Source organism: Bacidia gigantensis (assembly GCF_019456465.1).
Source record: "Bacidia gigantensis strain McMullin 20006 chromosome Unknown contig_180, whole genome shotgun sequence".
Classification (NCBI taxonomy): Eukaryota; Fungi; Ascomycota; class Lecanoromycetes; order Lecanorales; family Ramalinaceae; genus Bacidia; species Bacidia gigantensis.
The window spans coordinates 3,347,646-3,365,478 of NW_025408596.1; the positions used below are offsets into that span (position 1 = coordinate 3,347,646).

At 49.9% G+C, this 17,833-nt stretch overlaps 7 protein-coding genes across 7 annotated transcripts; 4 read left to right on the top strand and 3 right to left on the bottom strand.

Annotated features, from left to right (window-relative positions):
- Positions 1 to 1,640: 1,640 nt before the first annotated feature.
- KY384_003940 (uncharacterized protein) lies at positions 1,641 to 2,633 on the top strand (the record flags this gene model as incomplete). Its single annotated transcript, XM_044812449.1, has 1 exon — positions 1,641 to 2,633. One exon carries the CDS (start codon positions 1,641 to 1,643, stop codon positions 2,631 to 2,633), a length of 993 nt encoding a protein of 330 aa, XP_044671582.1.
- Positions 2,634 to 2,636: 3 nt separating this feature from the next.
- On the top strand, positions 2,637 to 3,263 carry KY384_003941 (uncharacterized protein; the record flags this gene model as incomplete). Its single annotated transcript, XM_044812450.1, has 1 exon — positions 2,637 to 3,263. The coding sequence occupies one exon, from the start codon at positions 2,637 to 2,639 to the stop codon at positions 3,261 to 3,263; it is 627 nt and encodes a 208-aa protein (XP_044671583.1).
- A 720-nt stretch (positions 3,264 to 3,983) lies between these two features.
- MTS2 (26S protease regulatory subunit) lies at positions 3,984 to 5,508 on the bottom strand (the record flags this gene model as incomplete). The annotated part of the gene is made up of 3 exons (XM_044812451.1): positions 3,984 to 4,234; positions 4,306 to 5,377; positions 5,434 to 5,508. The coding sequence occupies 3 exons, from the start codon at positions 5,506 to 5,508 to the stop codon at positions 3,984 to 3,986; spliced, it is 1,398 nt and encodes a 465-aa protein (XP_044671584.1).
- A 27-nt stretch (positions 5,509 to 5,535) lies between these two features.
- KY384_003943 (uncharacterized protein) lies at positions 5,536 to 7,955 on the top strand (the record flags this gene model as incomplete). Its single annotated transcript, XM_044812452.1, has 2 exons — positions 5,536 to 5,565; positions 5,970 to 7,955. The coding sequence occupies 2 exons, from the start codon at positions 5,536 to 5,538 to the stop codon at positions 7,953 to 7,955; spliced, it is 2,016 nt and encodes a 671-aa protein (XP_044671585.1).
- A 773-nt stretch (positions 7,956 to 8,728) lies between these two features.
- Positions 8,729 to 10,669, top strand: KY384_003944 (uncharacterized protein; the record flags this gene model as incomplete). Its single annotated transcript, XM_044812453.1, has 2 exons — positions 8,729 to 8,794; positions 9,074 to 10,669. 2 exons carry the CDS (start codon positions 8,729 to 8,731, stop codon positions 10,667 to 10,669), a joined length of 1,662 nt encoding a protein of 553 aa, XP_044671586.1.
- A 1,011-nt stretch (positions 10,670 to 11,680) lies between these two features.
- On the bottom strand, positions 11,681 to 15,151 carry KY384_003945 (uncharacterized protein; the record flags this gene model as incomplete). Its single annotated transcript, XM_044812454.1, has 6 exons — positions 11,681 to 11,941; positions 12,260 to 13,694; positions 13,746 to 14,216; positions 14,265 to 14,499; positions 14,564 to 14,628; positions 14,700 to 15,151. 6 exons carry the CDS (start codon positions 15,149 to 15,151, stop codon positions 11,681 to 11,683), a joined length of 2,919 nt encoding a protein of 972 aa, XP_044671587.1.
- A 502-nt stretch (positions 15,152 to 15,653) lies between these two features.
- KY384_003946 (uncharacterized protein) lies at positions 15,654 to 16,817 on the bottom strand (the record flags this gene model as incomplete). The annotated part of the gene is made up of 1 exon (XM_044812455.1): positions 15,654 to 16,817. One exon carries the CDS (start codon positions 16,815 to 16,817, stop codon positions 15,654 to 15,656), a length of 1,164 nt encoding a protein of 387 aa, XP_044671588.1.
- Between the last annotated feature and the right edge of the window lie 1,016 nt (positions 16,818 to 17,833).

The following is a 17,833-nucleotide window of genomic DNA, read 5'->3' on the forward strand; positions in this document are numbered from 1 at the left end:
CGAGTTTGGCCTCGACTCATCAAAGACCTGCTTCAGGATCACAATGCGATCGCGCCAGTGGCCGAAGCAGTCAATTTGCCGGTCTTCAGCTCGTAAGCAACCGCACTCCGTGACTTCCGGATCGAGGTGCTCCTTTCGATGAAGTTTCTTGTACCATTTGACGGTTTGGCGGTCCGTCCGTGGAAATAGTAAAGTCATGGATCGAATCGTTTCTTCAATGAAGCCTGGAGGAAAGATCTTGAGAATATCGCTATCGGAAATATTAGCAAGCCTACGGTAACAGCGCGGTGGAGTCTTCTCACCCTCTTTGTACTGACTTGAGAAAGGCTGCGTGATGGAAAATTTCAACCTCTGAATCATCACCGACCATCCGTAAATGATCTGCCAGGTTGTGGGTCCAACGGATCTTCACGCCTGCCCTCGTCCAAAAATTCTTAGCCATGAAAAATCGTTCGAGCTTTACATGCTCGCGCTCAAGCTTCCCATGCAGTGGAAAGCGTTCGCCCAGAAAGCTTTGCAAGGACCCCGATTTCCACAACAACGGCTTCCGACCCTGAAAATAGTTCGGAATACAACCAATGCTTACCATGGTCACCAGACGCACAGCTAGATCAATCGAAGCATTCAGCGATTCCGAGCAAGACTCTTTGTCTGCGGCCCGGGCTGCCTTCTCGATTTCCACCAGTATTGAATCTTTTGGCAACCCTTTTTTGATGTAATCCACGATGAAAACAATGTCTCGATGTGACCGGGCCGAAGTATAACGCCCACGATCGTGTAGAGCAATGTCGCATTGTTGCGTGTAACATTCGAACCAGGCCTCAAGATTGTGAAGATGGGTAGAGGCATTAATATTGTCGTCATGCACGCCAAAGATTGATGAGACGATGCAAGGCTTCAAGTCGTGCCTAATGGGCCATGTAAGCAGTGATTCGTCTAAACCGGACATCTTCCAGCTCTACGTGGGAGCGGTATCCGAGTGGACAAAATTTGCTACCGCAGACTACAATGCACAGATCACTTGCTGGAGTAAGATAAAGGTCGCGTGCTCCCTAAAATAGCTATAGACAACCGTCCGTCAAACGTATCGATGCCATGAGTTGTCAGGTCAAGCTTCAACCCCAACTTTGCTCACGGCCTCAGCCTGACGCCCTGGACTCAACCCAGTGATCGGCCAAACCCCACCACAGTGCATCCATCCAATCAAATATACCATTTAAGCGGGGTTGCAATTTAACTTGGTCCGCGTATGTCGAAGTCGTTGCAAAGCTTCTCGCATCATTATTTTCAGCCATGACTACCCAAGTCTTTGAACGAGACATGAACCTTCCATCGACCCGATACTCGTCAGATGCTGCGAGAAAGAAGATTGTCTCACCCACTATTTGCCAGCCATCTGTCACGGCCCAAGGAAAGCAGTCGTACATTAAGCAAATCAGGACGAAAGTCATTGCGAGCCACAGTAATTGGCCTGATCCTGAAGCATCTGCTGGGGAGGTATTGCAGACCATGGGTCGATTGACTTGTTGGGAGGCACATGGACCAGCTCGAGAGCAATTCACTCCCTGGCTAAAGAAATAGTGGGGTTTCTCGACAAATCCTGCGATGCGCCTCGAGTTGGCGTTGCAATATCTCTATGCATGGTTGGCCGAAAGAAGATTAAGTCCAAACCGACCGTTGTGCTCTCAAGCCCCGATGGTGCATCTAGATGTGAAATAAGATCTTCGATAGAGGCTAGCAACATCATTCGCAGATACCCTGGATTTGTTCTCATGGACTGCAATAGACCACCAGGCGCTGGAGAGTTGAAGTTACTACTTGAGCTTGAAAGGCGAGATCCCGTTTCTCGTTCTCAAGAGCTTGAGCGCAGTATAGTGGTTAAGGAGGGCTTTGGGCATGGTCTTGGAGCCTCAATTCATCTGGGAAACCGCAATGATTCAACAGAACAACAAAAAGTCATAGGGACAGGCGGTGGTGTAATATGTTGTCTTGAGAAGCCTCGGTACAAATACTTTCTCGTGACTGTTGCTCACATATTTGACAAAGGAATTGGGTCTCTTTTCGGCTTGTTCAAGAATACGAGCCAATTTGTATACGACGTCAACGAAATGGATTTTGAGGACAGTAGTTCCGACACAGATGATAGCGATCCCGAATCACCTGTCTTGTCTAGCTTATCGTCGAGCCCTTCGAAGATGCTTGAAACGAGAGGTCAGGCCTGTTCAGGTAATCAAGGAAGGGAACTTCCGCACGTATCTCCATCGCTCAGCCCGCTATCCAAATCACCATCTTTCACTTCTCTGTTCAAGTATGATCTTGAGCTCCAAGGACCATATGCCAGCTCGGCGGATGCAAAGCAACCTTTTCTGGACTGGGCTTTGATTGGGATGACTCGTGGAACATTAAGTAGACTATTTCGTGGTCATCCCCCCATCCAAACCATCCCAATGAGGTCAACAGATGGTGAACCTGTAAAGAGAGATATCGTAGTGTTTACGACACGAAAGGCTCTTGTAAGCGGCCATCTAATGGCTACACCAACATACGTTCAACATCCAGAGAATCAAGGTGTCCAAGAGCTGTGGACGATACGTTGCTATGATACATTAGAGGAGGGAGATTGCGGATCATGAGTCATGAGTAAACGTGATTCGAAGATAGTAGGTCACCTTATAGCTGGGAGCCCAACCACGGGATTAGCGTATATTGTCCCCTTCCCAAACTTGCTCGACAGTGTGGGAGAGACTCTTGGCGGTGAGTGGAGCACATGGAATGACTCACTCAACCCTCTAAATTTCTTCGGAAATCGTTCTATGCCGGATGACCTCTCCATCGCACGAATCCCAAGCACCTTCACGGCAGGTATCGGATCTGACATCTTACAGCCGCAAATTGACAACAAGAGCCTCCCCTTCCGGTCTAACTCGCCCGAAGGAGTGAAAACTTTAGAGCCTCCTCATCATCAAACAGCAGAGCTGAAATCCGGCCATTTGACCATTTCTAAAGCACTTGACTTGATTCGAGACGATCGTGCCAAGCCTCTCATCGTCACGAAATTTCTCGAGCGTACTGATCATGAAATATGGACAAAGATTCAGCTACATCCGACGACGTATGTGATGAATCAAGAGGAACACGATGTACTGATACACTTCAAAGAGCTCCATAAAGATCATCCTGACTTCAAACCCGCCATAGCTCGATTCTTGGAAACCTACAAAGGCGATCCTGCCCAGCTACCCCAGGGATCAGATCAACGCTAGCTACAACACTTCCATGGATGGGGAGATAATCTCAACACCCAATTCCCCGAGCCTCACGGTCCAAGTTAAGCATGACTGAGACATGACCTAATATGATCCGCTTCATCCCCTCCTATGGCTTTCCGCTACACATCAATCCGGAGCCAACCCAATCCAACTCTCTAGAGCCCACCCCCTCCACGGAAGCAGAACCCAATAATGTAAGCCAGACACTCTTTACCAAGCGGCGAAAGCGCAAGGTGAGGACTTTGCAAGCTGAGATTCAAGCACTGTGCTTCATGAGCCCATTAATGTCATTGCTACCATCGACAAAACCTCAATTGAAGACGCCCAAAGGAACGAATGAAGACCGGAGGTTTAGGGAGGGGTGTACGTACCATCGAATAACGTCGAAAATGCCTTCAATTTTAATGCAGGTTAGACGATGCATTCCCAAGGCTCAGGATAGAGTTGTGCTGGATCGATCGGTATGAAAAGCGACGTTAATGATATACGAAATGATGAGCATGATGGGATGAAATTATGAATAGTGCACAAAAGCAACGTAACTGAAATTCGCATGTAAGGCCTGAGAGTAGTTCACAGTCTAGATAGAAATATGATCTTCAAAGCCTATGTCTATCGTCTTGCTCTCTGTCTCTCCTCAACCTTTCCCCTACACTCGCCCTCCGTTCCCTCCTTTGCCCTTCTTCTTTCCCTGCCCCCCTTCACCCCTTCTCCCTACAAATACAACCCCTCAATCTTCTCCTCCGTCTTCGTCTTCATAACGTTATCCCTCGCGCTCCTGAAATCCGACATCTGCACCCTCATTCTCCTTTCCCTGAGCGCCCTTAACCCAGCCTCCGAGCATATCGCCTTGATATCCGCGCCTGAGAGGTCGTCTTTCTGGTTTATGAACTCTTCGAGCTCGACGTCCTCGTTGAGGGACATCTTCGAGGTGTGGAGGGTGAAGATTTTGCGTTTGGTGTTTTCTGGGGGTGGTGGTTAGTGGGGTAGAACAGGTGTAGAGGTGGAGAAAGGGGAAAGGGATGGGGGGACTCACGATCAGGGTTCTCGAACAAGATCTTTCGATCGATACGACCGGGGCGGATGAGAGCAGGATCCAACGTGTCAATCTTGTTGGTGGCAAGAATCACTTTCACGTCCCCGCGGTCGTCGAAACCGTCAAGTTGGTTCAGCAGCTCCAACATCGTTCTCTGCACTTCTCGCTCCCCACCAGATGTAGACTCGTATCTCTTCGTTCCGATGGCGTCGATTTCGTCGATGAACACGATGGAGGGCGAGTGCTCAGCGGCCACTTGGAAGATCTGCCGGACTAGTCGAGGACCGTCACCCAGGTACTTTTGTATCAGCTCACTCCCGACGATGCGGAGGAATGTTGCGCTCGTCTGGTTGGCTACCGCTTTCGCGAGTAGCGTCTTCCCAGTGCCCGGACCACCGTAGAGGATCACGCCTTTAGGCGGCTTGATGCCCATTTCTTCGTATAGTTCAGGATGGAGCAGTGGGAGCTCGACTGCTTCGCGAACCTCTTGGATCTGAGACTCCAATCCGCCAATATCTGCGTATGATTCTGTAGGCGCCTTATCGAGTTTCATGACGGAGACGAGAGGGTCGGCGTCATCTGTCAGGACGCCTACGACGGACACGGATTTGTGATGGAGGAGGATACTTGCGCCGGGCTCGAGGAGGTCTTTGTCCACGAATGACATGATCGAGACGTAGTACTCAGGCCCGGTGGCGCTGGAAACGATGGCGTGGTCATCGTCGATCATTTCTTCGAGATTGCCCACGCCCATCGGACTGCCCCGCATATCATCGACCTTGCTTCTCTCATCTGCGTTGCGGTCTAAGGCGTCTGAGTCCCCGCCGGCTGTTGCGGGTGTCTGGTCATTTCGAGCTTTGGCTTTCCGTATTCGCTCTTGGTTTTCTACGTATTCTTCTTCTAGGAGGAGGTGATCGTGCACACGTTGTAGTCGCAGGTACTTGAGCTTGCAACGAGATGTAGGATAGACGGTGGGGAGTTTTGTAGAGGCATTTGGCCCAGCTGCTTTGCGCTTCTTCCGCCCGATGCGGGTTGTAGGGGGAGGCGGTTGTTCGTACTTGGGCTTATCCTTCTGTAGGTGGGATGAAGTCAGAGTCTATCTCCAATATAGCAGAGATGAAGTTGTACCTTCTTGTCCTTGTCATCTTTGCCTGGATCACCTCCTGGAGGCCCGCCGAGGCCTGACTGGTTTTGACCCTCCATTCTATCAGCGCCGAGTCTTTTCTAATCATGCCGGAAAACAAACCATTTCTCAAACACGTATGCAGTAATCTCTTAGGCGATGGGTTTTTATTTTCGGAAGGAGCAATGGAGATCGTAGTGATCAAACTATGTGAAGGGAAGGTAGAAGATGATGATGATGAAGCTTTGCTACCTTAGTCGCGACTGCTCATTCTCCGATATCTCGGCATGTCAGTTTTTCCGATGCCGAGCTGCGCGGAGATGGCGTCAATGAGATTTAGCTCATAATGACTCTTTGACAAAGGCGAACTTTCGCAGGCAAACCAACAACGATGTTACTTCCTCTCACAAGCTACCATAGTAGTACTCCACGTGTGGCTGTCCTCATGACAAGCTCATATCGCTGCCGATCTGCCGTCTCAACTCCCTCGTCTTATATTCCTACCGAGTCATCATCTACCCCCGCGCTTTGACGCGAACAGACTCCCAAAGTTGGAACAGGAATTACGATGCTCTTGGAACCACAGAATCTCGATTATTCTACGACTAAATCGACAGGCGAGACTATCGAGCAATGGTCACCTTTCATTGGCATCGTCACCGCCATCATCGGCAATATTCTCATATCTTTTGCCCTCAATATCCAACGCTACGCACACATACGCCTCGGTCAAGAGTTTGACGAGAAGAAGAGCTTGCGACACAATGAGCGAAGCAAACCTGATAAGAAAGACTACGGCACGCAACAGAGTGACGTTGCGGAAGAAAGAGCCAGGCTAAATCTGAAGACCCAGCAATGGGACAATGGGCGCACCGTCGATGACGAGGATCCTAGCAAGCTTGTCAAGCCAAAATCATCACACTCTTCACTACGCTCTGATACTTCCACAGACTCGACGATCAAGCCGTCGGAGAAGAATGAGCAAGCAACTGAGCGAAAAACCTATCTCAAGTCTCCATATTGGTGGGCAGGTATTGTCTTGATGATTGTTGGAGAGGCCGGAAACTTCCTCGCATATGGTTTCGCACCAGCATCAATTGTGTCGCCACTTGGTGTTGTCGCCTTGATTTGCAACTGCATCATCGCACCATGTCTACTTAAAGAAGCCTTCCGCCAAAGAGACTTCTGGGGTGTGATGATAGCCATTGGAGGGACCGTCACTATCGTCCTTAGTGCGAAGACCTCGGAAAAGAAGCTGGGTCCCGACGATGTCTGGGCTGCCATCACTCGTTGGGAATTTGAGACATATCTTGGCATCACCGTCGGTCTCATCATTATCTTGATGTGGGCCAGCCCTAGGTACGGACATAGGAGTATCTTGATAGATCTTGGGCTGGTTGGTCTTTTTGGAGAATATACTGCACTATCAACCAAAGGCATCGCGTCCCTTCTCTCGGACACACTCTGGCGAACCTTGACTTTCCCTGTCACTTATCTGCTTATCTTCGTCTTAGTCGGCACGGCAATCATGCAGATTCGTTACGTCAATCGAGCTTTACAGCGCTTTGACTCGACGCAGGTGATTCCGATACAGTTCGTCTCCTTCACACTTTCAGTCATCATCGGAAGTGCGGTTCTCTATCGCGACTTTGAATCAGCACCGGCAGCAGAAATGGGCAAATTTGTCGGAGGCTGTCTGTTGACGTTTTTCGGCGTTTACCTCATCACAAGTGGGAGAGCTCGTGGTCATGACGATTTCGGGGCATACGATGATGATGAGGAAAATACAATTGGGCTTGTGGATGAAGAGCGGTTTCAGGACGAGATGGATGTACCGTCGAAAGAGCAAGCGCGGAGACAGTCATCTACAAGTCCACGCTTCAATGGATCTCAGATGGATTCGCGACGATCTTCCAAGCAACAACCTTTCCCAGCTATAAGCACACCAAGTCGCAGAGCGTCGCAAGCTTCGACTGCCTCTAGCGAGTTCGATTCTTCTCTGGCAGCCAACCCCTGGCGGTCAAGCGACGAATTGTCCAGCGCACCTCGCAGGCCAACCCAAACTCTCGAAAGCACTATCTCTCAACCTCTTTTGCCTTCGCAGGCTGCTTCAACCAGTCAAACGCCAGAGACACCCTCCACACCTGATCGGCCGAGCCTCTCACAGCGGTCGAAAACCCGGCTTACTCCAGGGCCTCTCATGTCACCCCTGTCTCCGTCCTTCAGCGCCATCGTAGCAGATCAGAGGAGGAGGTCATCCGTGGCTCAAATACAAGCGAGGCGCCCGACTCTGACTCAGATGAGGAAGTCAAGATCGAGTCGAGGATCGAACGGGGTATCTGGCGAGCTGGCCATCACGGAAGCATCGCCGCTGAAGCACACAAGAACAGCAGATGACATGATACCTGAGGAACGTCCATCGATGGGGGATCGTTCTCGGAGCGTCAGGGCGTCAATGGCAAGGTTCTTCAAGAAGGAGAGTAAGGGCAAGAGCCAGGACAGATCGGGCGACCAGAGCGAATTTTGAGTCTTATTTATCTCCATTCAATAGCCTGGCGTTGGTGGCATTTCGACCAGACTCGACGCAAAATTCTGTGGAGAGCGATGATAATATTTGGGTGGTCTTGACTATTGGAATTGATACCCTGGCGTGATTGTAAAAGTACAAATAGTATAGCACCGGCAAAGTCGCCGCATCGTATGGTAATGAGGTACTGCGATCAATGATATGATATCGCCGTCTTTGTCATGTCTACCGCTCGTGGATCCAGGCACGACCTGCATCTACCCATGACACTGACGTCTCCGTGCTTGTGATCTGCAGATAGCCGTAAGAGTACCTGATTGACGTACACTGATTATCGTCACATTCCGACCACCTGCATACAGCTCGACATTCATCTTCCCCACCGATGTCATTCAAAATTGACAAGGCTCACCCACCCCCCATCTTTCCATCGTAGCAAGCGATGTGACCCCGTATTGCGGATATGGCAGCCTGCTTCTGCTGCAACCCAATTGATTGTAGTCCCCAAATATCGGGAGTTGATTGACATCAAGCCCCGCGCACCATGCAGCGCCGATCTATTTAACACAGCCTCTTTTGGGCAATTCGCACGTCGCTTCACCGTCTTAATGGGGAATTGCCCGCTCGGACGATATCTTTCCTTTTCGTAATTGAATTGCTCTTTCAACGCTGAGTGCTAGTCACTGTCTGCTTTTGTTCAGGCATGGAATCGTGATAAACAACGTTCATCGACGCAGGACGAGTCACTGCCTCTCTATTCGCTCTCAACCACAATGCCCACATTTCTTCTCAGAGCTTACTCCAAGACGGAAGGCAGAGTCATTGTCATTGCTCATCAGGTTCTCGCTTGAGACTGGTCTCTGAACACCCTCGTTTCTTACATTACAGTCTAACAAGCATGTGTATCATGCTGCCAGCAGCTTTCGCTCTCGTTATTGCTATTGCTATTCAGCCTTTTTTGGTCTCTGCCGCCCCGTTGTGGCCCTTGCCTAAGACATACTCCCTAGGGAACCAAACAGTATGGCTCGCAGAAGATCTGTCGTATAACATTAATCTACCATGCAGGGTGCGTACATCCGCACACCCCAGCCCATGAATATGAACTGAATATGGTCTAGGACGAGACCCCATTCTACAACATCGACACCGCCATAATTGATCCTGTTGTCGTGCTCAACGCAGCTATAGAGCGCGCCTTCTACCGACTCAACAATGATGATTTCGTGCCATGGAAATTTCATCCCCGTGACTCGGACTTCGAACCACACCAACCACCCTATCAATCGCCAAATCTGATCCAAGCCATCAACGTTACTCAGCAGAAGCCTGACCCCGTCAATGTCTTCAAGGCCGAAACCGGCGAAGTCGATGAATCCTATGGCCTCGACATCGACACCGCTGGCAACATCACCATCATCGCAGACTCAATCCTTGGCCTCCTCCACGGCCTGACCACCGTCACCCAACTCTTCTACACCCACAGCTCAGGCGGCGTATACACTCCTTATGCACCTATCTCCATTCTCGACTCCCCATCATTCCCCCACCGTGGTCTCAACCTCGATATCGCACGCAACTGGTACCCTCCCGACGAAATCAAGCGCGTCCTCGAAGCCCTCTCCTGGAACAAGTTCAATCGCCTGCACCTCCACGCAACAGACGCACAATCCTGGCCCCTCGAAATCCCCTCCCTCCCCCTCCTGGCCTCCAAAGGCGCCTACGCCCCTTCTCTGACCTACTCACCAGCCACCCTCGCCGACCTTCACAAATTCGCCCTCTACCGCGGCATCCAACTAACCATCGAAATCGACATGCCAGGCCACACGGCCGCCATCGCCCATGCCTTCCCAGACCTCATAACAGCCCCCGACATCCTCCCCGACTGGCCCACCTACTCCGCCGAACCCCCCACCGGCCAGCTAAAACTCAACTACACCCCCGTAACAACCTTCCTCTCGACGCTCTGGTCTGACCTCCTCCCCCGCCTCGCCCCCTTCACCAGCACCTTCCACACCGGCGGCGACGAAGTAAACCGCAACGCCTACCTCCTCCAACCGGACCTCCACACCAACGACACCGCCATTCTGCAACCCCTCATCCAGTCCTTCACAGACACCAACCACGCCGCCATCCGCGCCGCGGGCCTCACCCCCATCGTCTGGGAAGAAATGGTCCTAGACATAAACCTCACCCTCCCACTCGACACGATCGTGCAGACATGGGGCAGCATCCCAAACTCCACTGCCCTCGCGGTCGAAAAGGGCTACCGTGTCATCGCCGGGGATTACAATTCCTGGTATCTCGACTGCGGGCGGGGCAGCTGGCTCGACAATATACCCGGTAGCAAGACGGCGCTGCCGTGGCCATACGTCGATTACTGCACTCCGGTCAAGAATTGGCGGACTATTTACGCGTTCGATCCGCTCGATGGCGTGCCGGCTAATCTTACGCATTTGGTGCTCGGTGGGGAGGTGAGTTTGTGGAGCGAGCAGACGGATCCCGGGAATGTGGATGAGATGCTGTGGCCGCGGGCGGGTGCTGCGGCGGAGATACTTTGGCGGGGTGGGAGGGATGAGCAGGGCATGAATAGGAGTCAGGTCGAGGCGAGCCCGAGGTTGGCGGAGTGGAGGGAAAGGATGCTACATAGGGGGGTGAGAGGTGCGCCGGTGCAGATGGTTCATTGTACTATGGAGACGGGGGCGTGTGAGATATGAGGAGCATGAGGCTGGGTAAATAAGAAAGGGTGGGGTTGGAAAAAGGGCGTCGTTGTTTTTAGGATGCGCGTTAGATATATATACATATAATGGAAGTATCGCTCAAACGCCTGGCCTTTCCCACCTTGTTCGTAGAGGAAGTCCCGTTCCTAATAGGAATGACAACCCGATTAAATTGCTGGTGTTCGCCCGACCTTCCTTTGTCGAATACTTTCGGACGTTTTATGCTTCCTGCTGAAGTGAGAACATTCTTTGATGTATTATGTAGATAAATGCGCAGCAAGATACCCCATTTAACACCATCCTCCAAGAAGCTTGACGGCGGGTAGAGGACTGTATCCACCGAATCCATATCTCTCGCACTGAAGCATCCTCATGCAAAGCTTCAAATGAAGTAAGCCGTACAGTTCTTGAAGAGGAGAGAGCTAAGGGCGGGTCTTTTCCTCGCGAGTGTTGTCCGTCGTGGTGGGGATTATAGACGGTACGGGCGTGATGCGCTGAGATGAAGTTGTGATATGTGGTATGAGAGGAGGGGTTTCTCGAAGTGAGTAGCGGCAGTTAACGGACGCCAATTCCCAATGCAGGGGCGGGCAGGCGAGTTGAGAAGGACGCAAAGGTCTCAGTGAGGCGGGTGCTGTGTTTTACATGCCTCATTGTATATTGTTTCTGTTCTGGGAAGTCTAGGGAACGGCATCAGAGGTGATTTGTATGAGCGCAGAGGTATGGCTTGCACACAAGATTCGAAGGCCTTGTGAATGATTCGTGACAGAGACGTTTTGGTGTCGAGGGAGTTTGATTAAGAAATGGTTGGAAGACTGTCCGAAGATCGAGGAAGCAACCTGATGTGCGTTTCTCAATTTTGTGTTATGGTTCAATCTGTCGAGGCGAGGGCAAGCATGCTGGAAAGGGCGCAGAATTTTGGTCTGACCAGTATCTAGCCTCGAGCAACCAAAGCGATATAGATCCGTACCTCCAAGCCGTAATTTTAGTCTGGAAGGAAGGTTCTTCATGCTAGGATGTTGGTGCAGGAGCCTGTGCTAACCAAAGGACTTCATCGCTTGGTCTTCTCTTTAGTTGTTCGAAATCCGGAGCGGTCAGCTGAGGGTATTGACGGGCGTGCAATCGAAATCGATGGTCGTCAGGTGGTGCTTCTGAGCGTCTACCGGCTTGTCCTCCTCCCGGATTTGGCACTTTTGCTTTGTTACTGCTCATCATTTTGCTGTGTGCCTCACGTCCGACTTGAGAGACTGGTACTTGGCTCCTTGTAAGAACCTTCGATGGATGTGAAGGACTTTTGAAGACGTGATGTCACCCTGCTCATATCGATAATTCTGAAGCTTCTGGCTTTATAAAGTTCCTTGCGGTGATTCTAAGCCTCATTTGTATACAATGATGTAGAGAGGAGGGTCAAGGGTCTGTCATAGAAGTATCGTCGTCTTCGCATAACAACTCGGAGATCTTGAGTGCCTTTCGACGACCATCTTGCTGTCCCTGGCCCTGCTGATACTCAGGTGAAGAAAGTTGTCTGGCCCCATGTTCTAGTAATAATGATTCCACTGCAGAGAAATCATCCTTTCTCTCTAGGCTTACCTCTCGATCTTCAACGATACACTCAGTAGTTCGTAGGATATGTAAAGGACTCGCGCCGTGCAAATGACTGAAACGAGGCATTATTGAGCCTTTATCCCAAGGAATGGTATCACCATTACCGCAATGATTCGGATTTGCGCCCGCACGGAGTAGTGTGCTTACTCCTGGACGGTCCCAGGCTGCCACGGCAATTTGTAGCGGTGTTATCCATGAGTATGTGCCATTGGCATCTCCGCCTAGGTCCAGTAGTTTCGACAAAGCGCAACGATATCCTTCGCAGTCGTTCTCGTGTATATGACATGGCATATACAAAATAAGAATTTTCGAAGGGTTAAAGAGAACGTCATCATACTCCAGTAGCCGAGCAAGCCCCTGTTCCTCATAGATAGTTCCAATTTGTGCAGCGATTTGGATCAGTGATCCGTCAAATATCTGTTCACTATTGAAGATCGAAAGTCCATCCTCAGCAATACTTTGTCCGTACCGAAAACGAGTTCGACTCAAATTTTCCTTGCCAACTTCCTTTATGCACTGCGCAAACAGGGGCTCAAATGCATCGATACTGCACATGGAGATATACAAAATAAAGCATCGCCAAGCAGCAATGTCACTGGGCATTTCCAGCCACTGCATTGTCCAAAATTGGCTGATAGGAAACCAGTCTTGATCACTGTAGTAACGTGTCTCAATCTCGAAGCTGGATATTGCGCTTGTCATCGTCTGATAACGTTTATCAGAAGGATCCAAAAGATCCAAAGCATGCTTACGGAAGGTCGCGTCCTGGACTAGCTCACTAACGCAACCTTGAAGGACAGCAGGTATGATGACCATGCAGTAACTATCGAAATTGGTCTCTATGGCATCCATAATGTCAGGACCACTTTGCGAGCCGACGCCTTCTTCGTAAATCTCGTTCGACTTCAGGTTAGAGACCTCTGATATTATGACGCGGGCAAAAAATTTAGAAAGAAGTTGCTTGCATGCAATCGTAAAGGGAGTAGAACTTTTAGAGGTACGACTCGATTCGAGCCATTCTCGAACGGTGTAGTGGGCAAAGGCGACTACCAAAGAGGAGTCGTTCGCATTAATGAACCCACAATCGCTTACAATATTAATAAGACACCCACATAGCTCCCTGAGTGTCTCATTGTTGTAAATGCGGTCATTGTTCTCAGCGGTAGACTTCGCCATACTTGCATTCACAGCTTGGAGTAACACATCACAAGGCATTCCACAGCCGCCATGCATGTCACCATGGTAACAGACCCACTGAAGCGCATGATGCACAAACATTTGGTCTTTGTCCGGAATGTCCAGAATCCGATCGTACGTCTCGTCCAATGTTTCGGGCAGGTTTCTTAAGGCTTTATGGACGATTTGAGGGTCGGGTTTGAGTCGTTTGAGTGCGTCGACTTGACATACGGCCCAGCGAAACCTATGATAATGTTAATGATAAATTAGATTAAGATTGACCAAGTTCACTTACATTCCTTTGGCGCCTTTCTGAATTGCCTCCTCAACTTCTGTCAAAAGATCTTTAGGCCAACTGGCGAAATAGTGAATTGTATCAAGCAGAGAATGAACGCAGATTTTGATATCGTGCTCCACGTAAGGGTTCGCCATTGAGATTGGTACAGAGATACCCTTCATTACGCGCTCGATATCAATATATTCCCGACTTGTTGCCAAAAGCTGAACATTCCTGAGTCGATGATCGGTAACGAAGTCTTGGAAGACCTTGAGCAGGCTCTCTCTGGGATTGCTTTCATCGATCGCATCTACCATGATGTATGTTGTTTCAAAAAGGTCGAGACTGTCTATGACAGCTTGTTGTAGATCTTTTAGACTTGGCTCCCCGCCATGGTTGTACATACGAGTGACGCTTGAGGGTACCTGCTTTGCCTGCCGGCAAATCTGAGAAACCAGCCATCGTAGAAATGGTATAGCTTCATCTTGACTGTGACCGAAGTAACAATAGTAATACACAAGCGTGCATTTATTAAACTGATCGCAGTGTTCTCGAACAGCTTCAACCAGATGGGAGAACAAAACAGATTTACCAGCACCTGGAATTCCATGGATCCAAAGACAGCGTTGAGTCAAGTCCAACCAGCTAGTCCATTCTGGATGCCGTTTCATCCAGTCACCCGTACCTGGTTCGTACAGATCCTGGTTTCGATGATGCAAAGGCGATGGGTCAGTCTTTTGGAGCCATCTGAAAATGTCTTGGCGTTCGCTGTCTAATTTGATTTGTCAGTCAAGACTTCTCTTCCTTATCAAACAAGAAGAGCAGTATGATCATACCCGTGAGCTTTTCGTAGACCTGCATCGTCTTTACTTTGAGGTCTTTGATGTCTTGGCTGACGAATCTGTCAGCTCCCGCGCACGTTTGAATAAAGCGCCTTTTCATTTGAAGAATATTCGAGTGAGGGACCCTTACGCAGAATCTGTAGTAATAGCCATGGTAATAGTATCTCTGTATCGCGCTATGTCTGCAAGCAGCTTTTTTGCTTTGCTCTCCTTCAGTGGCCAAGCTAGCGCTGCCCAGGCAGCCTTTGCTTTCTGTTTCTTGGTTTTGGGATGACCCTCTGGCTGGCTCTGGTCGATGCTTAAAAGCTTTTCAAGTTTTGCAATGGCCTCATAACACCCTGAGATAGGTCCACCATTGCTAGATAAGGCGCTCAGTATTGCGGATGCTCCGCTGGTGTGGCAGGACAGGAATTGCAATGTTTCGAAAGTAGTCTTTATGCTTGAAGTCTCGATCAATACGACACGAAGTTCGGAGGCCAGATCTCGTGCGCTCGAAATGTAGGACTTGCACAAGCCAATAATTCGATCCGCGATTTGAACAATAGCGATCACACTTGCTGCGATTGCAACAGCTTCAGCCATGATTCAAAGCTTGTCAAGGATATCCGTCCCGCCGACTTTGATATGATTTTAATTATAATCGAAGGTAAAGTTGTGTGTCAGGCATCGTGTGGCAGTGCAAATGCCAGCGCATTGGTGGGCAACCTGCTTGGCGCACCCCTCTTCGTATCGTCGTTTGTTACAGCAATCTGAGCCGAATCAAGACCGGCTTGTCAGCCTTGTCGTGTAGCGTTGCCTGTTCCTCCACTTGCGCCTTTACAAAGCTCAGTAATAGGGAGAATCATCGTGCAAAACGTTCTGCTGGATTTGGCTATCTCTTGGACGATCGAGAATGCCGGTACCGGAATATAGATTACCCGAGCCGAGCGCCGGGCATCGCTTCTCGTGGGAGAGGTTGAATTTCCGTCGCTCAAGGCAATCATGAATTCTGAACAAGCTCAACATTGGTTTTTCTTGGTAGACTTACCAGTCTGTTACCCAAATTACTGGGCCCTCCACCCCTGCAGCCGACTTCCCCATCATGTTACTCCACGGCCCCTCCAGCTCCTGGCTGAACATCCACTTTTTTCACCACAATAACGCCATAATTCTTTCTCCTCCTCGATGAGCTCTTGAAGAACGTTGCCGAAATCTCCAAGTAGATACGCTTTGTCAACGAATTGAGCGCCATTTGTTTAAGGACTAAGATGACTTCCTCGTACGTGACCAGTCTTCTCACCCCAGGGTCCAATGAAAATGTTATCGCGATATTCGCTTCTGGATCCGTGTATTCGAAGTGCGTGATTATCTGAGAATAATCGGTCTCTCCGAGGCGCGCTATCGATCGTATGATCGCGATGAACAGATCGATTGAGCGAAGAAAGCGAGCGTCCGGGAGAGCCTCAATTTCGTATGACATACCCGATCCCTGCAGTTGCTGCGAGTCACCTGTACTTGAGTGTAGAGTGGTATTACTTGCACCTGCTGGAGCGCTATCGCCAGCGAATGATCCGTTTGATGAGATATTGGTAGCATTCTGGTCGCCGGGCGCAATCCTAGGTCTGACATCCCGAATCCCAATCTGTCCCACCTTGGTCTTCTCGGCTGCAGCTCCAGAGCTTGATACAAAAATACCAGCGTTCAATTCCTTGTATGGCTTGTTACGGTACTGATCCTCTGCAATCCGTTGAAGACTCCATACAATGTGACTGAAGTAGAGATCGGGCGTTTGAGTTGAATCTGCGAGGGCAACGACGCTCTCATCCGGAGCGATGTAGCCTTCTGTCGTTTGAAGAAACGGGAGTAGTGCGACCTCACCTATTGCGTTGATGACAGAAGACCAGAAGCTTGCGACGAAGATTGCCGAGTCTCGGTATTTGATGTCGAGCTCGAAATCATTTGGGACATTGTCGTTCTCGACGTTGAAAGTTGAATTGGGCAAAATGGTATCCCTTGCGTCTAATTGATGTGGTACAGCAGGACCTAGAGAAGTCGATCTGAGGGTGCTGTCGCTTGACACCGCTGCACGGCATATGGAAGACCACCACCGAAATGCGAGTATCCATAAGAGAATACGACGCATGCTGACGCCAGTCTTGCACTTCCAGAAGTCATTCAACATATCACTTTGGCTTCGCAAACGTAGGAGAGAAATTCTGCGCTTACCCACGTATTTCGAAATCTGTAAATATGGCAGCTGCTGAGACATGGTGTCACTTGCATCCGAAACCCGCCCAGTATCCCACCAGTGATCAGCCGAGAGCCTTTACTTTGACTACCAAAATGATTCAGCATGGCAAGACATCGGCATATTGTTTCACAAGATGGACCCCTTGTTGTAGTGCATCGGTGCCCCTGACCAGGAGAACACCTCGTGGGTTTGTACAAACATGCTCCCAATCATCATCATCACCGAGCAAGGGCACTCTGCGATTTCAATTACACCATGGCAATAAGCATTCTGTCCGAGAAAGTAGTTTCCAGGCTTCTGTTCCATGTTGGTCCTTCATGACTCAGAGCAGACTTCGTCCAACTAACATCCGCCTTGCAAGCTTCGCCCTCGGCATCTTCAATAGGAACACGGAGAACGCTATAAATTGCCGCCGAAACGCCGCTCGAATGCCAGGATTGGCTCAGTCGCCACACACATGATGCAATTGATAAAGTTTGGAAAGCCGGAGCTCGATGGGGACAGATCTGAGAGGCTCCGTACGCAGTGTATGAGGCTATGGTCCAAGGAGTCGTGGTCCAAGTTCACGAACGCAAGTGTTTCTTGCCGTCAGAGCGGCGTCTGAGTATAAAGGTCAGGCTGATGAAGGAGTAGCGCGAATACCACCTTGAGATATTTGCAGAGGTCGCGAAAGTTGTCCATAGGGACAAGGAAAATGGGAGGCGCAAAAAAGGGTTGATTGAAAGAGATCCTCGGAAAACCTTGAGGTCGAAATTCTTATTGAGTGTTCAAGCGCGCCACAAAGTCATGAAATCGCAGCGAGAATGCGCAATTTCTGCACAGCAGCTCAACATCTCGGATGGCACGGCAGTAGCTGGCTAGCTGGCCACCCAGAAAAAGCGACTTTTGGTAGAAGTGAGGTCATTAATTACGAACGGGTGAATGAGCTTGATATCGGAACCATGGCAGTGCATTGTGAAGAATTGAAGCATGAGCAATTCGTCGGCTCCTGTGTTCGGGATGGAACACGCTTGTTGAATAGAAGCCAACGCAGG